The sequence below is a fragment of the Scyliorhinus canicula genome, chromosome 16, assembly GCF_902713615.1.
Source record: "Scyliorhinus canicula chromosome 16, sScyCan1.1, whole genome shotgun sequence".
NCBI lineage: Eukaryota > Metazoa > Chordata > Chondrichthyes > Carcharhiniformes > Scyliorhinidae > Scyliorhinus > Scyliorhinus canicula.
In genome coordinates this window covers 1,843,369-1,863,069 of record NC_052161.1, presented here as the reverse complement: position 1 = coordinate 1,863,069, position 19,701 = coordinate 1,843,369, and the positions used below count along the sequence as shown (strand labels likewise).

The 19,701-nt window shown below is 57.5% G+C and overlaps 1 protein-coding gene across 1 annotated transcript in view; it reads left to right on the top strand.

Annotated features, from left to right (window-relative positions):
- Positions 1 to 19,701, top strand: part of cfap43 (cilia and flagella associated protein 43) — a 273,825-nt gene that overhangs the window by 158,772 nt on the left and 95,352 nt on the right. Inside the window, 3 exon segments of the mRNA XM_038822192.1 lie at positions 12,077 to 12,227; positions 17,039 to 17,191; positions 19,063 to 19,140. Of these exon segments, the coding sequence (XP_038678120.1) occupies positions 12,077 to 12,227; positions 17,039 to 17,191; positions 19,063 to 19,140 (382 nt within the window).

Genomic DNA, 19,701 nt, shown 5'->3' with positions numbered 1-19,701 from the left:
ACAGAGGACGGAGAGCCAGGACAGTGACGGACAGAGGACGGAGAGTCAGGACAGTGACGGACAGAGGACGGAGAGTCAGGACAGTGACGGAAAGAGGACGGAGAGCCAGGACAGTGACGGGCAGAGGACGGAGAGTTAGGACAGTGACGGACAGAGGAGGGAGACCCAGGACAGTGACGGACAGAGGACGGGGACTCTGGGCAGTGACGGACAGAGGACGGGGAGCCAGGACAGTGACGGACAGAGGACGGAGAGTCAGGACAGTGACAGACAGAGGACGGAGAGTCAGGACAGTGATGGGCAGAGGACGGAGAGTCAGGACAGTGACGGACAGAGGACGGAGAGTCAGGACAGTGACGGACAGAGGACGGGGACTCTGGGCAGTGACGGACAGAGGACGGAGAGCCAGGACAGTGACGGACAGAGGAGGGAGAGCCAGGACAGTGACGGGCAGAGGGCGGAGAGCCAGGACAGTGACGGACAGAGGACGGAGAGTCAGGACAGTGACGGACAGAGGACGGAGAGCCAGGACAGTGACGGACAGAGGACGGAGAGTCAGGACAGTGACGGACAGAGGACGGAGAGGCAGGACAGTGACGGGCAGAGGGCTGAGAGCCAGGACAGTGACGGACAGAGGACGGAGAGTCAGGACAGTGACGGACAGAGGACGGAGAGCCAGGACAGTGACGGACAGAGGACGGAGAGTCAGGACAGTGACGGACAGAGGACGGAGAGTCAGGACAGTGACGGACAGAGGACGGAGAGGCAGGACAGTGACGGGCAGAGGGCTGAGAGCCAGGACAGTGACGGACAGAGGACGGAGAGTCAGGACAGTGACGGACAGAGGACGGAGAGCCAGGACAGTGACGGACAGAGGATGGGGACTCTGGACAGTGACGGACAGAGGACGGAGAGTCAGGACAGTGACGGACAGAGGGCGGGACTCTGGGCAGTGACGGACAGAGGAGGGAGAGTCAGGACAGTGACGGACAGAGGACGGAGAGCCAGGACAGTGACGGACAGAGGAGGGAGAGTCAGGACAGTGACGGACAGAGGACGGAGAGTCAGGACAGTGACGGACAGAGGACGGAGAGTCAGGACAGTGACGGACAGAGGGCGGAGAGCCAGGACAGTGACGGACAGAGGACGGAGAGCCAGGACAGTGACGGACAGAGGACGGAGAGTCAGGACAGTGACGGACAGAGGACGGAGAGCCAGGACAGTGACGGACAGAGGACGGAGAGCCAGGACAGTGACGGACAGAGGACGGAGAGTCAGGACAGTGACGGACAGAGGACGGAGAGCCAGGACAGTGACGGACAGAGGACGGAGAGCCAGGACAGTGACGGACAGAGGACGGAGAGTCAGGACAGTGACGGACAGAGGACGGAGAGCCAGGACAGTGACGGACAGAGGACGGAGAGTCAGGACAGTGACGGGCAGAGGACGGAGAGTCAGGACAGTGACGGACAGAGGACGGAGAGCCAGGACAGTGACGGACAGAGGAGGGAGAGCCAGGACAGTGACGGACAGAGGACGGAGAGTCAGGACAGTGACGGGCAGAGGACGGAGAGCCAGGACAGTGACAGACAGAGGATGGCAAAACAGATGATGATGGACAGACCGGACACGGCCCCTCACATGGGCCGGAGACAACGTCCATCGATCCAAGGCTCGACCCAGGAGACCCCAGACCTGGGATCCGATGAGGACATGGACCTTGCGTCACTGCTGTTACCCAGACCCTCCACCAACGCAGATACCCTCACCTCGGTTGGGCACATTAGTGATGAGGCTTCTGGGACACTGACTGGTGCTCACCACACAGCCGAACCCGTACAGTAGGTGTAGCTAGGAGCAGCTGAGGGGATGGATGGTCGGAGGGCAGGCCAGTCCCAGCATCCAGCTGCCGCCCAGACAGTTCCCGGGTTCCTGGACTTACCAGACCCACCCACAGACCCGATGCGTTTGGAAACCCAGGGAGTGGACAATGGGATGACGCCCGCCTTCCAGCAGCTGCAGGCGCAGTTGGAGGCGTCCATCCATGTCCAGGAGCAGGGACTGGTGCCAGTCATGGCTGCCACCCAGGCCGACACCGCACAGGTGGCATCTGCGCTGGAGGCAATGGGGGAAACGGTTTCGGCCATGGGTCAGGTTCTGCAAGGCGTGGGGATCTATGTGCACGCGTCATCCATGGCCCAGGACAGGACTGCCCTCTCACAGGCAGCCATGTCCTGGAGCCAGCTGGACATTGCTGCCGCGCTCTGGGGTCTGGCCCAGTCCCAGCAGGCCATGGCCCAGTCCCAGCAGGCAATGGCCCAGTCCCAGCAGGCCATGGCCCAGTCCCAGCAGGCCGTGGCCCAGTCTCAGCAGGCCGTGGCCCAGTCTCAGCAGGCCGTGGCCCAGTCCCAGCAGGCCATGGCCCAGTCCCAGCAGGCCGTGGCCCAGTCTCAGCAGGCCGTGGCCCAGTCCCAGCAGGCCGTGGCCCAGTCCCAGCAGGCCATGGCCCAGTCCCAGCAGGCCGTGGCCCAGTCCCAGCAGGCCGTGGCCCAGTCCCAGCAGGCCGTGGCCCAGTCCCAGCAGGCCGTGGCCCAGTCTCAGCAGGCCGTGGCCCAGTCCCAGCAGGCCGTGGCCCAGTCCCAGCAGGCCGTGGCTCAGTCCCAGCAGGCCGTGGCTCAGTCCCAGCAGGCCGTGGCCCAGTCCCAGCAGGCCATGGCCCAGTCCCAGCAGGCCATGGCCCTGTCCCAGCCGGCCATGGCCCAGTCTCAGCAGGCCGTGGCCCAGTCCCAGCAGGCCATGGCCCAGTCCCAGCAGGCCGTGGCCCAGTCTCAGCAGGCCGTGGCCCAGTCCCAGCAGGCCGTGGCCCAGTCTCAGCAGGCCATGGCCCAGTCCCAGCTGGCCATGGCCCTGTCCCAGCAGGCCGTGGCCCAGTCCCAGCAGGCCGTGGCCCAGTCTCAGCAGGCCGTGGCCCAGTCCCAGCTGGCCATGGCCCTGTCCCAGCAGGCCATGGCCCAGTCTCAGCAGGCCGTGGCCCAGTCCCAGCAGGCCGTGGCCCAGTCTCAGCAGGCCTTGGCCCTGTCCCAGCAGGCCGTGGCCCAGTCCCAGCAGGCCGTGGCCCAGTCTCAGCAGGCCGTGGCCCAGTCCCAGCTGGCCATGGCCCTGTCCCAGCAGGCCATGGCCCAGTCTCAGCAGGCCGTGGCCCAGTCCCAGCAGGCCGTGGCCCAGTCTCAGCAGGCCGTGGCCCAGTCCCAGCAGGCCATGGCTCAGTCCCAGCAGGCCGTGGCCCATTCCCAGCAGGCCGTGGCCCAGTCCCAGCAGGCCATCGCTGAGAGCATCGGCGGCCTTGCGCACATACTGGATGGCGTCGCACAAGCCCAGCGGGAGGTTACACAGTCCCTGACAGGGATGGCGCACTCCCTGAGCTCCATCACTGCGAATGTTCAGACCCTGGTCAATGCCACAGTGGGCCTCCAGGACTGGCAGCGTCAGGTGTTGGTGACGCCACAGCGCTTCTCTCTGTGCGCACCACCATCCCATAGTGAGGCCTGGGGGCCAACGGGCTCCCCAAGGTTCTGGGGCCCGTCCCGGTAACTCCAGCAAGGGAGGTCTCGGAACACTCAGACTCCCACCGTTCCGTCCCTGGTGCATCTGGTGGGCGGCGGGTAGAACAGGGTGGCACCACGCCATCCAGCATGCCCGCTGAGCAGCCTGGCACATCCAAGCTGGGATGCCCCAGGAAACGCGCGCCGGCAGGGGAGCCACGTCGCAGGGCAGGAGTCTCAGCAGTCTGCCTCCACTCCTGCTGTACCGTCTGGGGAAACACCAAGTCGTAGTGGTAGGGCCCATAAGGCCAAGAAGTTTGACATGTAGTAAGTTGCACGGGTGCAGAGCACAGCTTAGTTCTAGGGGCTCGGGCCCTATGTGTATGTCACGATTAAAGTCACTGTTATACCAAACGGCTATGCCTCTGTGCTATGTCCGGTACCGGCCTGAGGGCTCGTGAGGGGGACCGAGTGGCGCTGGGGTCGAAATTCGGTACAACGGTGAGGCCGGGTGTGTCGTCCCCCCCCCCCCAACACCCCGTCATCCCCGGCCCATGGACGGCAGCTACCCCACATGGCCATGTGATGGAGTGACCGTGACACAGACAGGGACCACCCAGGTGGAGGGTGTAGCTGTGGCCATGAGTCAGACATTGTCGAACGATCCGGAGCTCACAGCTCATCGCAGAGCGGGTTGTCATCATTCAACATGGCACTGATCACACCCGCTTACAAAAGCAATTGTGTGAGACCCTCCCCTTGTGCCGCAGGTGTAAGGTGCTGTGAAAGTGGTGGTGTGGGAGTTGGGGGGTGCTGGGTGGTGCGTTTAGGCGGAACGATGGTGCAAGTGCCTTGCTCAGAGATGCCCTCCCCTAGTTGGCGAAACGTGCGGCGATCAACGCCTCGCGTACTCGCCAAGCCGGTGGCGTCGTGCAGCCTCCCGGCCATATCCAGTCCCCATGTCATGTCTGTGCCCCCCCCCCCCGTGCCTCCACCCCCCCCCCGTGCCCCCCCCCGGTGCCTCCCCCCCCCGTGCCTCCCCCCCCCGTGCCTCCCCCCCCCGTGTCTCCCCCCCCCCCCCCCCGTGGCCCCCCCCCCCCCGTGCCCCCCCCATGCCCATCCTCCTCCTCCTCATTTGCAGACGCGGCGCCCTCATCGGGCTCCCCCTGTGCCTCCTCCTCCAGAACATCGCCCTCTGCTGGGCTATGTTGTGCAGCACACAGCAGACAACAACGATGCGGCCGACCCTCTCTGAATGGTACCGGAGGGCCCCTTCAGAGCGATCCAGGCCCCTGAAGCGCATCTTCAAGAGGCCATAACACCCCTCAACAACACCCCTGGTTGCTGCATGGACCACATTGTAGCGGGTCTCCGCGTGGTCTGTGGCCTCCGTATAGGCGTCATCAGCCACGACCGCAACGGGTAACCTGAGCGGGTGGCACGGGGCCCTCTGCAGCCTGAGCAGGTGGCACGGGGCCCTCTGCAGCCTGAGCGGGTGGCACGGGGCCCTCTGCAGCCTGAGCGGGTGGCACGGGGCCCTCTGCAGCCTGAGCGGGTGGCACGGGGCCCTCTGCAGCCTGAGCGGGTGGCACGGGGCCCTCTGCAGCCTGAGCGGGTGGCACGGGGCCCTCTGCAGCCTGAGCGGGTGGCACGGGGCCCTCTGCAGCCTGAGCGGGTGGCACGGGGCCCTCTGCAGCCTGAGCGGGTGGCACGGGGCCCTCTGCAGCCTGAGCGGGTGGCACGGGGCCCTCTGCAGCCTGAGCGGGTGGCACGGGGCCCTCTGCAGCCTGAGCGGGTGGCACGGGGCCCTCTGCAGCCTGAGCGGGTGGCACGGGGCCCTCTGCAGCCTGAGCGGGTGGCACGGGGCCCTCTGCAGCCTGAGCGGGTGGCACGGGGCCCTCTGCAGCCTGAGCGGGTGGCACGGGGCCCTCTGCAGCCTGAGCGGGTGGCACGGGGCCCTCTGCAGCCTGAGCGGGTGGCACGGGGCCCTCTGCAGCCTGAGCGGGTGGCACGGGGCTCTCTGCAGCCTGAGCGGGTGGCACGGGGCCCTCTGCAGCCTGAGCAGGTGGCACGGGGCCCTCTGCAGCCTGAGCGGGTGGCACGGGGCCCTCTGCAGCCTGAGCGGGTGGCACGGGGCCCTCTGCAGCCTGAGCGGGTGGCACGGGGCCCTCTGCAGCCTGAGCGGGTGGCACGGGGCCCTCTGCAGCCTGAGCGGGTGGCACGGGGCCCTCTGCAGCCTGAGCGGGTGGCACGGGGCCCTCTGCAGCCTGAGCGGGTGGCACGGGGCTCTCTGCAGCCTGAGCGGGTGGCACGGGGCCCTCTGCAGCCTGAGCAGGTGGCACGGGGCCCTCTGCAGCCTGAGCGGGTGGCACGGGGCCCTCTGCAGCCTGAGCGGGTGGCACGGGGCCCTCTGCAGCCAGTCCCCCAGTTGCAGCCGCCGCTCCAGCAGCTGCTCTGAGCCGCCTGCGTGGACGATGCCGAAGGACGACCTGCAGGGTAGCGGCTCCCGCCACAGCGGCAAACATGGCTGGCTGGTGCCCAAACATGATGACCTGGGGGGTGGGGGGGGGGGGGGGGGGGGGGGGGGGGGGGGGGGGGGGCTTGGACACCTCGACAGCCAAGTGCCCTGGGATACATGTGTTCCCCGGTTGCCTGGTCTCGCTGCAGACACTCTGACCCCTGCCCACAGTCTACACCCACCGCCAGTTTACCCGTCCCTCCTCACTGCCCCACCGTGGGCTGGCCATGCCCTCACGGGGGCTGGGTGGGAGGGGGCGGCTGAGCGCACCCAAGGTTAAGGCGTGTGGCCGCGCGGGACGATGGCACCAGTGGCCTTTGCCCATCAGCATGACCTTAACTTGCCACCTTCCTGCCATGGCAGGAACCCTGCGGAACCGCACCCCAACCTCCCCCCCAAACCCAACCAAACCCCCCCCAACCCCAACCCCCCAACCCCAACTTCCCCCCCAACCCCAACGCCCCCCAAACCCCAACCCAACCCCCCAACCCCAAACCCCAACCCCCCAACGCCCCCCAACCCCAAACCCCAACCCCCCCAACCCCAAACCCCAACCCCCCCAGCCCCAACCCCCCCAACTCCACCCCCCCAAGCCCCAACCCCCCAAACCCCAACCCCCAACACCCCCCAACCCCAAACCCCAACCCCCAACCCCAACCCCCCCAACCCCAACCCCAACCCCCCCAACCCCAACCCCCCCAACCCCCCCAATCCCAAACCCCAACCCCAACCCCCCAACCCCAACCCCCCAACCCCAACCCCCCAACCCCAACTTCCCCCCAACCCCAACGCCCCCCAAACCCCAAACCCCAACCCCAACTTCCCCCCCAACCCCAACCCCCCCAAACCCAACCAAACCCCCCACAACCCCAACCCCCCCAACCCCAACCCCCCAACCCCAACTTCCCCCCAACCCCAACGCCCCCCAAACCCCAAACCCCAACCCCAACCCCCCAACCCCAAACCCCAACCCCCCAAACCCCCAACCCCAAACCCCAACCCCCCCAACCCCAACCCCCCCAACTCCAACCCCCCCAACCCCAACCCCCCAAACCCCAACCCCCAACACCCCCCAACCCCAACCCCCCCAACCCCAACCCCAACCCCCCAACCCCCCCAACCCCAACCCCCCCAACCCCAACCCCCCCAACCCCAAAACCCCAAACCCCAAACCCCACCCCCCCAATCCCCAACCCCCCAAACCCCCCCAACCCCAACCCCCCAAACCCCAACCCCCCCCAACTTCAACCCCCCAACCCCAACCCCCCCAACCCCAACCCCAACCCCAACCCCCCAACCCCAAACCCCAACCCCAACCCCCCAACCCCAACCCCCCAACCCCAACCCCCCAACCCCAACCCCCCCAACCCCAACCCCAACCCCCCAACTTCAACCCCCCAACCCCAACTTCAACCCCAACCCCCCCAACCCCAACCCCACCCCCCCCCAACCCCCCAACCCTCTCCCCGAAACATGGAGGCCCCTGCCCCAATCCCCCACCACCCAGACATGACTGCACCCTTCCCCCCTTCCTCCTGATTCCCCCTCCTCCTCCCTCCTCCCTCCTCCCTCCTCCCTCCCATGAGCATCCTTCCCCCACCCCCTCTTCCTTCCCCCCACCCCCTCCAATTAGGGCAATTTATCACGGCCAATCCACCTAACCCGCACATCTTTGGACTGTGGGAGGAAACCGGAGCACCCGGAGGAAACCCACGCAGACACAGGGGAGGACGTGCAGACTCCACACAGACAGTGACCCATCCGGGAATCGAACCTGGGACCCTGGCTCTGTGAGGCAGCAGTGCTAACCACTGTGCCATCGTGCCACTGGAGTTTAGAGGAGTAAGAGGCAATTTGAGGGTGTGGACAGGGTGAATGTGGAGAAGATGTTTCCTCTGTGGGAGAATCTAGAACGAGGGGTCACTGTTTAGAAATAAGGGCCCACCTGTTTAAAGTGGAGATGAGGAGGAAGTCATTTCTCTCGGAGGGCGGGGAGCCTCTGGAACTCACTGAAAGTTTGTGGAAGCAGAGTCTTTGAATATTTAAGGCAGAGCTGGATCGAGGTGGTAGACAAGTGGGTGAAAGGTGATGGGAGTGGTGGCTGGGGGGTTTAGGTTAGGCAGGATGTGCATTGGAGATTATTATCCGATCAGCCATGACTTTATTGACTAGCGGAACAGGCTCGAGGGGCTGAATGGCCTCCTCCAGCTCCTTGTTCATATGTTCACTCAAAGGGGAGCAGCGCTGAGGGTCTGGGAATAAGCGATTATTATTATCATCTCCGGCAGCTGGTGAAGGCAGACTGTAGGTAAAGCAGTTTATTCAGTGTGGAATATAGTGAGCACCTCAACATCCTGCCTGTCTCCCCCCCTCCCCCGCCCAGTCTCGCCCCCCCCTCCCCCACCCAGTCTCGCCCCCCTCCCCCACCCAGTCTCGCCCCCCCTCCCCCACCCAGTCTCGCCCCCCTCCCCCACCCAGTCTCGCCCCCCCCTCCCCCACCCAGTGCCCCCCTCCCCCACCCAGTGCCCCCCTCCCCCACCCAGTCTCGCCCCCCTCCCCCACCCAGTCTCGCCCCCCTCCCCCACCCAGTCTCGCCCCCCTCCCCCACCCAGTCTCCCCCCCCCTCCCCCACCCAGTCTCGCCCCCCTCCCCCACCCAGTCTCTCCCCCCTCCCCCACCCAGTCTCGCCCCCCCTCCCCCACCCAGTCTCGCCCCCCTCCTCCACCCAGTCCTCGCCCCCCCCCCCCCCAGTCTCGCCCCCCTCCTCCACTCCAATCTCGCCCCCTCCCCCACCCCAGTCTCACTCCCCCACCCAGTCTCGCCCCCCTCCCCCACCCAGTCTCGCCCCCCCTCCCCCACCCAGTCTCACCCCCCCTCCCACACCCAGTCTCGCCCCCCCCACCCAGTCTCGCCCCCTCCCCCACCCAGTCTCGCCCCCCTCCCCCACCCAGTCTCGCCCCCCTACCCCACCCAGTCTCGCCCCCCTGTCTCACTCCCCCACCCAGTCTCGCCCCCCTCCCCCACCCAGTCTCGCCCCCCCTCCTCCACTCCAATCTCGTCCCCCTCCCCCACCCCAGTCTCACTCCCCCACCCAGTCTCGCTCCCCCTCCCCCACCCAGTCTCGCCCCCCCACCCAGTCTCGCTCCCCTCCCCCACCCAGTCTCTCCCCCCTCCCCCACCCAGTCTCGCCCCCCTCCTCCACCCAGCCTCGCCCCCCCCACCCAGTCTCGCCCCCCTCCTCCACTCCAATCTCGCCCCCTCCCCCACCCCAGTCTCACTCCCCCACCCAGTCTCGCCCCCCTCCCCCACCCAGTCTCGCCCCCTCCCCCACCCAATCTCGCCCCCCCTCCCCCACCCAGTCTCGCCCCCCCTCCCCCACCCAGTCTCACCCCCCCTCCCCCACCCAGTCTCGCCCCCCCCACCCAGTCTCGCCCCCTCCCCCACCCAGTCTCGCCCCCCTCCCCCACCCAGTCTCTCCCCCCTCCCCCACCCAGTCTCGCCCCCCTCCCCCACCCAGTCTCGCCCCCCTCCCCCACCCAGTCTCGCCCCCCTGTCTCACTCCCCCACCCAGTCTCGCCCCCCCCTCCCCCACCCAGTCTCGCCCCCCCTCCTCCACTCCAATCTCGTCCCCCTCCCCCACCCCAGTCTCACTCCCCCACCCAGTCTCGCTCCCCCTCCCCCACCCAGTCTCGCCCCCCACCCAGTCTCGCTCCCCCGCCCCCACTCCAGTCTCGCCCCCCCTCCCCCACCCAGTCTCGCCCCCGTCCCCACCCCAGTCTCACTCCCCCACCCCAGTCTCACTCCCCCACACCAGTCTCGCCCCCCTCCCCCACTGCAGTCTCGCCCCACCTCCCCCACCCCAGGTCACCTCCCCCCTCCCCTCCCCAGTCTCGCCCCCCTCCCCCACCCCAGTCTCGCCTCCCCCTCCCCACAGCAGTCTCAGCCCCCCTCCCCCTCCCCCACAGCAGTCTCATCCCCCTCCCCCTCCCCCACAGCAGTCTCATCCCCCCTCCCCCTCCCCCACAGCAGTCTCAGCCCCCCTCCCCCTCCCCCACTGCAGTCTCAGCCCCCCTCCCCCTCCCCCACTGCAGTCTCAGCCCCCCCCTGCAGTCCCAGTCCCCCCTCCCCCACTGCAGTCTCATCCCCCCATCCCCCACTGCATTCTTGCCCCCCCCACTGCAGTCTCAGCCCCCCTCCCCCACTGCAGTCTCAGCCCCCCTCCCCCACTGCAGTCTCAGCCCCCCTCCCCCACTGCAGTCTCGCCCCCCTCCCCCACTGCAGTCTCACCCCCCTTGCAGTCTCAGCCCCCCTCCCCCACTGCAGCCTCGCCCCCCTCCCCCACTGCAGTCTCAGCCCCCCCTCCCCCACTGCAGTCTCAGCCCCCCCCTCCCCCACTGCAGTCTCGCCCCCCTCCCCCACTGCAGTCTCGCCCCCCTCCCCCGCTGCAGTCTCAGCCCCCCCCTCCCCCACTGCAGTCTCAGCCCCCCCCCCTCCCCCACTGCAGTCTCGCCCCCCTCCCCCGCTGCAGTCTCAGCCCCCCTCCCCCACTGCAGTCTCAGCCCCCCTCCCCCACTGCAGTCTCGCCCCCCTCCCCCGCTGCAGTCTCAGCCCCCCCCCCCCCCCTGCAGTCTCGCCCCCCCCCACTCCCCCACTGCAGTCTCGCCCCCCTCCCCCGCTGCAGTCTCAGCCCCCCACCCCCACTGCAGTCTCGCCCCCCCCACTGCAGTCTCAGCCCCCCTCCCCCACCCCAGTCTCAGCCCCCCCCCCCCACTGCAGTCTCGCCCCCCCCACTGCAGTCTCAGCCCCCCTCCCCCACCCCAGTCTCAGCCCCCCCCCCCCCCACTGCAGTCTCAGCCCCCCACCGCCCACTCTCACACAAATATTTCTGTTGACTTGGTGACTCTGCCGTTTATTCTACAGCCTTCCTGACTGTCTGCTTTGCTCCCTCTGATCCCCCCGGGATCCAGCTGGAAAGACCAGAACCCAACATTCGTATCATTAAAGCAAACGAGGGATTGTGCCGTTGCCAAGTTAATGTGCTGCAAGGCTCAATGTGAGGTTGGCTTTGGGCCTCTCCCAGTTTGGGCCTCTCCCAGTTTGGACACACTAATGGGTCTCCTGATCAGTCGGAAACAGGCCAGACTCACATTTATTAACACTCCTGCTTTCAAACTCCAGTTTCTACGGCTTTCTGAACCGATATAAACACAGGACATGTATTCTCCGGTACTTTAGTGATGCAGTGGGAGGACCTGGGCATGTTAATCAGCAACAAAGGCTTTCAGAGGCAGTTTCACTGAATCAGTTCAGTGGGAGTCTAGTAAACCAGCTTGTCCCAAATGCCCCAACTTCCCCGCCCTTTTGTATTGAAAATCTGAGTCATACAGTATATAGAACAGTACAGCACAGAACAGGCCCTTCAGCCCTCGATGTTGTGCCGAACAATGATCACCCCACTTAAACCCATGTAACCTGTATACCCGTAAACCAACAATCCCCCCATTATCCTTACACTACGGGCAATTTAGCATGGCCAATCCACCTAACCACCTAGTATTTGCCCTCCCTGGCCCCAGGAAAATTGGGGAAGCTCCTTCCTGGAAATTCCTCACTTTCAGAAGTCTTCTCTTTTATAATTTATGTTTATAGAATTTATAGCAAAGAATCCGGACATGTAACCCACACAAACCTCTTCCAATTCCTCGTTCACTCACCGTTCAGCTTTCCCTGAATCTATACTATTCCCTGAATCTATACTATTCCCTGAATCTATACTATTCCCTGAATCCATACTATTCCCTGAATCTATACTATTCCCTGAATCTATACTATTCCCTGAATCTATACTATTCACTTCCATCACTGAGGTAACAAGTTCCACATTCTCAGTACCCTCTGGGGAAACATGTTTCTCCCCCATTCTGACATTAAAGATTTCCGGATCAGTGTAATCTCTCGGTTCTGACACTCCTGTCTCCCTCTGCTGCTTCACTGATGGTGAGTTTAATTTGTTTAGTGTGGACACAGGAGGGTCAGAACGGAACAAGTTGGTGCTGGATTACAATCGTTCAATGACCTCCATGCTGGATCAAAGCTGCGTAACAGAGGACAAAGTGCTGATGTTGTTGGAACAACAAATCGGGCCTTCCACCTCAAAGGATCTGTTGGTGAGGAATGGTTTAGAGCTTAATGAGGCACCATTGTTATTGTTATCATTGTTGCTACTGAACTAGTCATTCATACAGACAGAGATATGTATTGTCACACTAATGGCAAGTCTGATAGCTTATTTACAACAAAAACAATAATGTGCATTTGTTCAGCATTTTTAATGTAGTAAATGTCCAAGCTACCTCCCCAGAACATAAATCAGACCAAATTAGCCATTAAGGAGATATTAGGACAGGTGACCAGCAATAGATGCAGCAACTAAAGTTAAAGATTCATGTGAAGCATTCCGGACAGAGATAAGGAGACATTTCTTCACCCAAAGAGTGGTGAGCCTGTGGATTTCATTACCACAGGAAGTAGTTGCTGCTAAAACTTTGAATATAGTCAAGAGGCGGCTGGATATAGCACTTGGGGAGAATGGGGTCAAAGGCTATGGGGAGAAAGCAGGATTAGGCTATTGAGTTGGATGATCAGCCATGATCGTGATGAATGGCAGAGCAGGCTCGAAGGGCCAACAGGCCTCCTCCTACTCCTATCTTCTATGTATCTATGTGTGACCAGCAACAGTGGAGCCAGAGATCTCAGCGGGTTGTGGGGTGGACGAGATTGCAGAGATAGGGAGGGGAAAGATCACAAGAGGTAGTTGGAGGAGGATACTCGTGTCAAACACAATAAACTGTGTTAGATTGCTCTTTCAAAACTCTCAGTTATTGGAAACCCAAGTTAAATCCAGAAAATGCCAAGCGGGACTGCTGGTAAAAGCTGCCGAGAGTTTGGTTGGGAAGCAGATTTTGATGAAGGATCCTTACCCTAAACAACACCAGGGATAATGCTGGTCTTCCCCAGTGTGTCAACTTTTTAAAAATTAATTATTGGAACGTGGGCGTCGCTGGTTAGGACAGCATTTATTGTCCATCCCTAATTGCCCTTCAGAAGGAGGTGAGACTATTTGCCCCACACTCGATTTCCATTCATTGAGTTGAGTTTGTTATGACCAGGTGAGAAGGGATTATTGGCTCCTCTTTATTCAAACTCCTTTTTGTTCACAATAAAGGTTTAAATGTCTTTTTTCACAAGGATATGCCTTTTCCAAATCCAAATATAAGGAGCCAATTGAAAAAGCTCTTCTGAGAGTCAGAGAAGTCAACAGCACAGAAAAGCCCAGTCGGCCCAACGAGTCTTCGCCAGTCAAAAACAACCACCTAACTGTTTAAATCCAATTTCCCAGTCCGTGGCCCATAGCCGTGTCTGCCCTGGGATCGCAGGCACACATCTAAATACTTTGTCAATGTTCTGAGGGTCTCTGCCTCCACCACCCTTTCAAGCAGCGAGTTCCAGACTCCCACCACCCTCTGGGTGAAAGGTTTTCCCTCACATCCCCTCTAAACCTCCTGCTCCTTACCGTAAATCTATGCCCCCTGGCCATTGATCCCTTCACCAAGGGGAAAGGTTTCTTCCTGCCTACTCTATCTATGCCCCTCATCATTTTATACACCTCAGTCATGTCCCCCCTCAGTCTCCTCTGCTCCAAGGAAAACAATCCCAGTCTATCCAAACTCTCTTCATAACTAAAACTCTCCAGCCCAGGCAACATCCTGATAAATCTCCTCTGCACCCTTTCCAGTGCTATCACATTCCTCCTATAATGTGGATTCCAGAACTGCACACAATACTCGAGCTGTGGTCTAACCAACGTTTTACACAGTTCCAACATAACCTCCCTGCTCTTAAACCCTATGCCTCGGCTAATAAAGGCAAGTTTACCATCTGCCTTCTTAACCACTGTATCCACCTGCTCTGCTACCTTAACGGACTGGTGTACATGTACACCAAGGTCTCTCTGACCCTCGGTGCTTCCTAGGGTTCTGCTGTTTATCCTGTATTCCCTTTGCCTTGTTTGTCCTGCCCAAGTGCATCACCTCACACTTATCCACATTGAATTCCATTTGCCACTGATCAGCCCATCTGACCAGCCCGTCGATATCCTCCTGTAATCTAAGGCTCTCCTTCTCACTATTTACCACCCCACCAATTTTTGTATCATCAGCAAACTTACTGATCAACCCTCCTACATTAATGTCTGAATCATTTATATAAACCACAAACAGCAAAGGCCCCAACACTGATCCCTGTGGGACCCCAACACTGATCCCTGTGGGACCCCAACACTGATCCCTGTCCCCAACACTGATCCCTGTGGGACCCCAACACTGATCCCTGTGGGACCCCAACACTGATCCCTGTGGGACCCCAACACTGATCCCTGTGGGACCCCAACACTGATCCCCGTCCCCAACACTGATCCCTATCCCCAACACTGATCCCTGCGGGACCCCAACACTGATCCCTGTGGGACCCCACTGGACACAGGCTTCCAGTCAGAAACACACCCCTCACCCATCCCCCTCTGCTTCCTGCCACTCAGCCAATTCTGGATCCAGTTTGCCAAATTTCCTTGGATCCCATTGGCTCTGACCTTCGCTGTCAGTCTCCCATGTGGGGCCTTATTACAGGCCTTGCTGAAGCCCAAGTAGACCACATCAAATACATTACCCTCATCTACACAACTGGTCACCTCTTGAAAAATTCAGTCAAGTTTGTCAGACATGACCTCCCCTTAACAAAACCATGATGACTGTTCTTGATTCATCCCTACCTCTCCAAATGCAGATTAATTCTGTCTCTCAGAATTGGCTCCCTAAATTTGGTTTGCAAGACCTAATTCCTTTTTCTGCCTATCTCATTGGTACCAATATGCAACACGATATCTGAATGTTTTCCCTCCCCTTCAGTATGCCCTACAGCTGTTCAGTGACATCCCTGACCCTGGTACCAGGGAGGCAACACACCATCCTGGAGCCTCTTTTGAGGCCACAGAAATGCCTGCTGCTCCTCTTACAATTGAACTCCCTACCACTCTAACTCTGCTGTTCTTCCTCCTCCTTCTTGTGCCGGTCATAGAATCACTACAGTGCAGAAGGAGGCCATTCAGCCCATTGAGTCTGAACCAGCCCTCTGAAAGAGCACCCCCCCTACCTGGGTCCATGCCCCCACCCTATCCCCGTAACCTGATAACTACACCTAACCTTTTCGATGCTAAGGGACAATTCAGCATGGCAGATGGTACCACTGCGTTCCCCTGCACTGTCATCTCGTCCAACAATATCCAAAGAGTCAAAGAAAGAACAAATTGGTTAATACACTTGTTTCAAAATGGAGAGAGCCAAACTTTCAGCCTGTTTTCTCTACTGAAAACCTACTTGCAATCTCTCTGCAGTGTCTGCTGTCTGGCTTGAAATACTTTGCCCATTGTGTATTTCCAAGTGTTTTTGGGTCAGTCTATCTGTGGCAGCCATTGTTTCAATATCTAGCATTTTAAAATAGGAAAAACCAGATTTTCAGAAATAAAGGGCATGGCCTTGTGACGTTGGCAGAGTGTACAATGGGTTCTTGATTCACTACGGTGCCCTTTGCTACTATCCGTCTTGCACAGTTACACCCCCCCGGCTGTCCGCTTCGCATATGCTGATCAGCCTGTTGTCTATCCAACAGTTTGTGATTTAGATTTATTTACCATCATTGAACGCACTGCTGCTGTAATTCAAACCTTGAGTTCAGCGTCCACTCAACCGTCTTCCTGTGCAAATGTAAACTGCCCGGCCCAGGAAAGTCCCCCCAATATGTCGGGTGTCTGTCCTCAGCTTGAAATTACAGATCCCACGGCAAGCAGTATTTGGAGTGAAAATGGTATCTTGCCCAATGATCCAGCAATTAACACTACCGGGTAAAAAATAGATTAATCATTCATTCATTCATGGGTTTCCTGGGCAAACCGTTGTGGTAGTCGCCACTAGCTGTATTATATGTATTACGGTAAGACACATATATTAGCGGTACAAGGGTAAATCCCTGCCTGCTGGCTCCGCCCAGTAGGTGGAGTATAAATGTGTGTGCTCGCCGGTGCTGCAGCCATTCTGGTTCCAGCTACAGGAGGCACAACATCTTTGCTCAATAACGTCGATTATTCCACTACTCTCATCTTTGTGGTAATTGATGGTGCATCAACCGTGTACCACAGTTACAATGAAAATAGCAATTTAACGTCTAGAAAGCACTTGTAAAATTCTTACAGAAGGAAAAGAGAACAGCCTGCACGTATATAACGGCCACAGCCTCAGGTCAACTTGGAGGTTTCTCAAATTCTTTCCTGGGGTGTGGGTGTCACTGGCAAGGTCAGTATTTGTTGCCCACACCTAATTGCCCTTGGACCGAGTGTCTTTCTCGGTCATTTTAGAGGGCAACTGAGAGTCAACCACAGTGTTGTGGGTCTGGTGTCTGGACTAGACTGGATAAGGAAATTGATTCTTGATAAACGACGGGGTGATGGGTCATTGGGGGAGGCGCCAGGATCATAATCAATCGAGTGCCCACTCTTGCTCCTGATTCGTATGTTCTTGTGTTGGTTAGGATGACGGATTTCCTTCCCTAAGGGACATTGGTGAACCCGATGGATATTTAGAACAAATAATTTCCTGGTCTTCATTACGGAGGCCAACTTTGAGTTCTGGGTTTGATTAATTGAATTTAATTTCCAGGGAATTTTAAAATCCTTGTTACCTGTTGAAACATGGCAGCACACAGCAACAAGATAACCGATTGGCTAATCTATTCCTTTTTCCCTCTGATGTTGGTTCAGAAGATGAAAAGCAGCACTGGATATAAATGTATGTTTGCTGGGTGTCTTTTGTTTTAGTGGGGACAGCCCATTTGAGTGCAACAGCTTCTAAACCTTTTCCCTGTAATTTAGTCAATCGCATCACAGGCTTCCTATCTCTCACCTGGGACATTCTCTGCCAGCTCTCGGAGCAGCCAAAGCATCAGCAGCTCCATCAGGAGCTTCCAAAATACCGATGTCGGCGGATCCTCAGAATCAACCTGGCTGGAAACAAAGTTGGCAGAAGTAAGTTCTGGATTTAGTGGTCAAGCTAAGCTCATGTCTGCCTGTTGAAGTGAAGGAGGCGATCCAAAAGGCCTTCTTTATCTAAACCAATCCTCTGTTTCCGGACATTCTGTAAGAATGAAATGATGCAGAAATGTGCCCAATAGTGGGAGGCCCAGCAGCTGGTGTTTCTGACTGGCTGTATACCAGATTGATCCAGTACCATCTGGAATGGGCTGGTTAGATAGCAAACTGATTTGCACCTGCCGCAAATCTCAATTTTTGCCTTTCCCGCTATTTAACCACCGCACTGAGATCCACACCGGACATGAGGCACCCAGCAGATATGTACAAACCCACCAGTGGGGAAAATGTATAATTCTGCCCCAGCATTTTATTTCTAGGTTGTTTCTTTAAAAAAAACATTTCCAAATCTCAAAGTTTCCTGGTCGATTTGAACGCACATTGTCTGGATTTTTCATCTGGGTCTCTGGTTTACTATCTTTACACTACCATAGCCACGAGGGGGAAGGACAAGAGATTGTATTACTGTTATGATATGCTATTTGCTAATTGCCAGGGTGACCGAATCCCAAAGGGAACCTGGGACAACTATCACAACGCTTTGCAATTTGTATTTTGTTCCGAGAGTGTACAAATATATAAGACACGAGTCTAAAAATTCCAATAGAGAGGGTGGCATGTGGCACAGTGGATAGCACTGTGATGCTGAGGACCCGGGTTCGAATCCCGGCGCCGGGTCACTGTCCGTGTGGAGTTTGCACATTCTCCCCGTGTCTGCGTGGGTTTCACCCCCACAACCCAAAGATGTGCAGAGTAGGTTGATTGGCCACGCTAAAATTGCCCCTTAATTGGAAAAAAAATAATAATTAGGTACTCTAAATTTAAAAAAATAAAAAATAAATGTTTTAAAATTCCAATAGCACTTTTGGAAATTTTAAATTTACACCATTAAGAATTAGTCTTACAAACATTTCCAATTAGTTATACTCACAAATAATCATTCCCTTTTAGGCAACATTCTCAATAAACATTTAATCGATAAAAATTTTAGTTGCTATCAGGGAGGTATTTCACAGGACTTCTCTTTCGTTCTCACTCAGCAATCCAAGGCTTTAAAGCAAACCCTGTTTTCTGGAACAAACAGTCACACCTCTGGTGTTTCTGCAGATGGCTCCCTTTGCTTCTTTCACAGATTTTCCTTGGCACAGCACACTTTTCAGAATCTCATATGGCCACTTCTCCGAACACAGCTTTTAATCTTTCCTCAAATATGTTTCTTCTCTTTCATCTTTAAACCCATTATTCTTACCCTTCTTTGAAAGTTAGCTTTCCTAGAACATAAAAACCTTTCATGTTTCATAATGGCAACTACTTTTGGGTAAAATAAACGTAATAACTTTGCTTTATTCATTTATGATCTTTGCCAATTGTAAATCTCCCTTATATTTTGCTTTGAAATTGAACAGCTAAAATCCAAATCCTCACTTATCCCCTAATGCAAATTTCTACTCAGGTTGTATTTACTTGTAACCCAACTTAGCTTGGCCATCTCCACTTCAAAGCCTGTCTTTACATCTAGCCCTTTTGATGATTTAAACCTTACAGCCTAACTATCTTCAGCTTAATTAAACTAGTCTCTCTCTCACACACACACATACACACACAAACACGCACACACACTCTTCCCCCCCCCCCCCCTCCTTCCCCTCAGTGTATCACAGTAATATGGAAAAATAATATTTCTTCACTTTACACAAGCATTGGATGTTGAACACTCTGGGACATTGTACAAGTTATCAGCGTGAGGTTCTTGGGGGCTGGTTAGTAATGGGTGAGGATGTGATTATTGAACTCCTGTGTTTTTCCAGGCAATTGAAAAGGACAATCGCAAGCATGCAGAAGCTAAAGCTAAACTGAAACAAGGAATCAAAAAGCTTCGTGGAACGGTGAGGAACTTACACATTCACGTTGGAGCTTTCAACTAATTTGCGTTTCATTCTTTATATTTGATATCCACCAAAACAGCCACAAAGTGCAGCTACTTTGGAGGCTGGCATGTGAAAGCATCCTCGATGTGACCCAGAGCAGAATCTGTGCCGTCCTCTTCACTCAAAGTGTTGTGAATTTTTGAATCTTCTGCCCAAGCCGCTGTGGGTGATCAGTCACAGGATATATTCAAAACTCAGATAAACTTTTGAACACTGAGAGAATATAGGGATAGGAAGGGAGAGTGAAGTTGATTAGAATGATTGTATTTGATTGGTCAGGCCTATTCTCACTCCTACTTTTGCAAAACAAATGCCTCAAGATAATGGAATTGCTTTGAGTAATTCAAGGACTTTGGCCAGCAGTTGGTTTCCCCATTGCCATTTGGGTACATCATTCAAGCCCCTGGTGTCCAATCGGATATCTAGACTTTAGTGCAAATTTTTAAAATTAATTTGCGCGATGTGGGTGTCACTGGCTACCCTAGCATTTATTGCCGTGCCTAATTGCTGTTGGCAAGT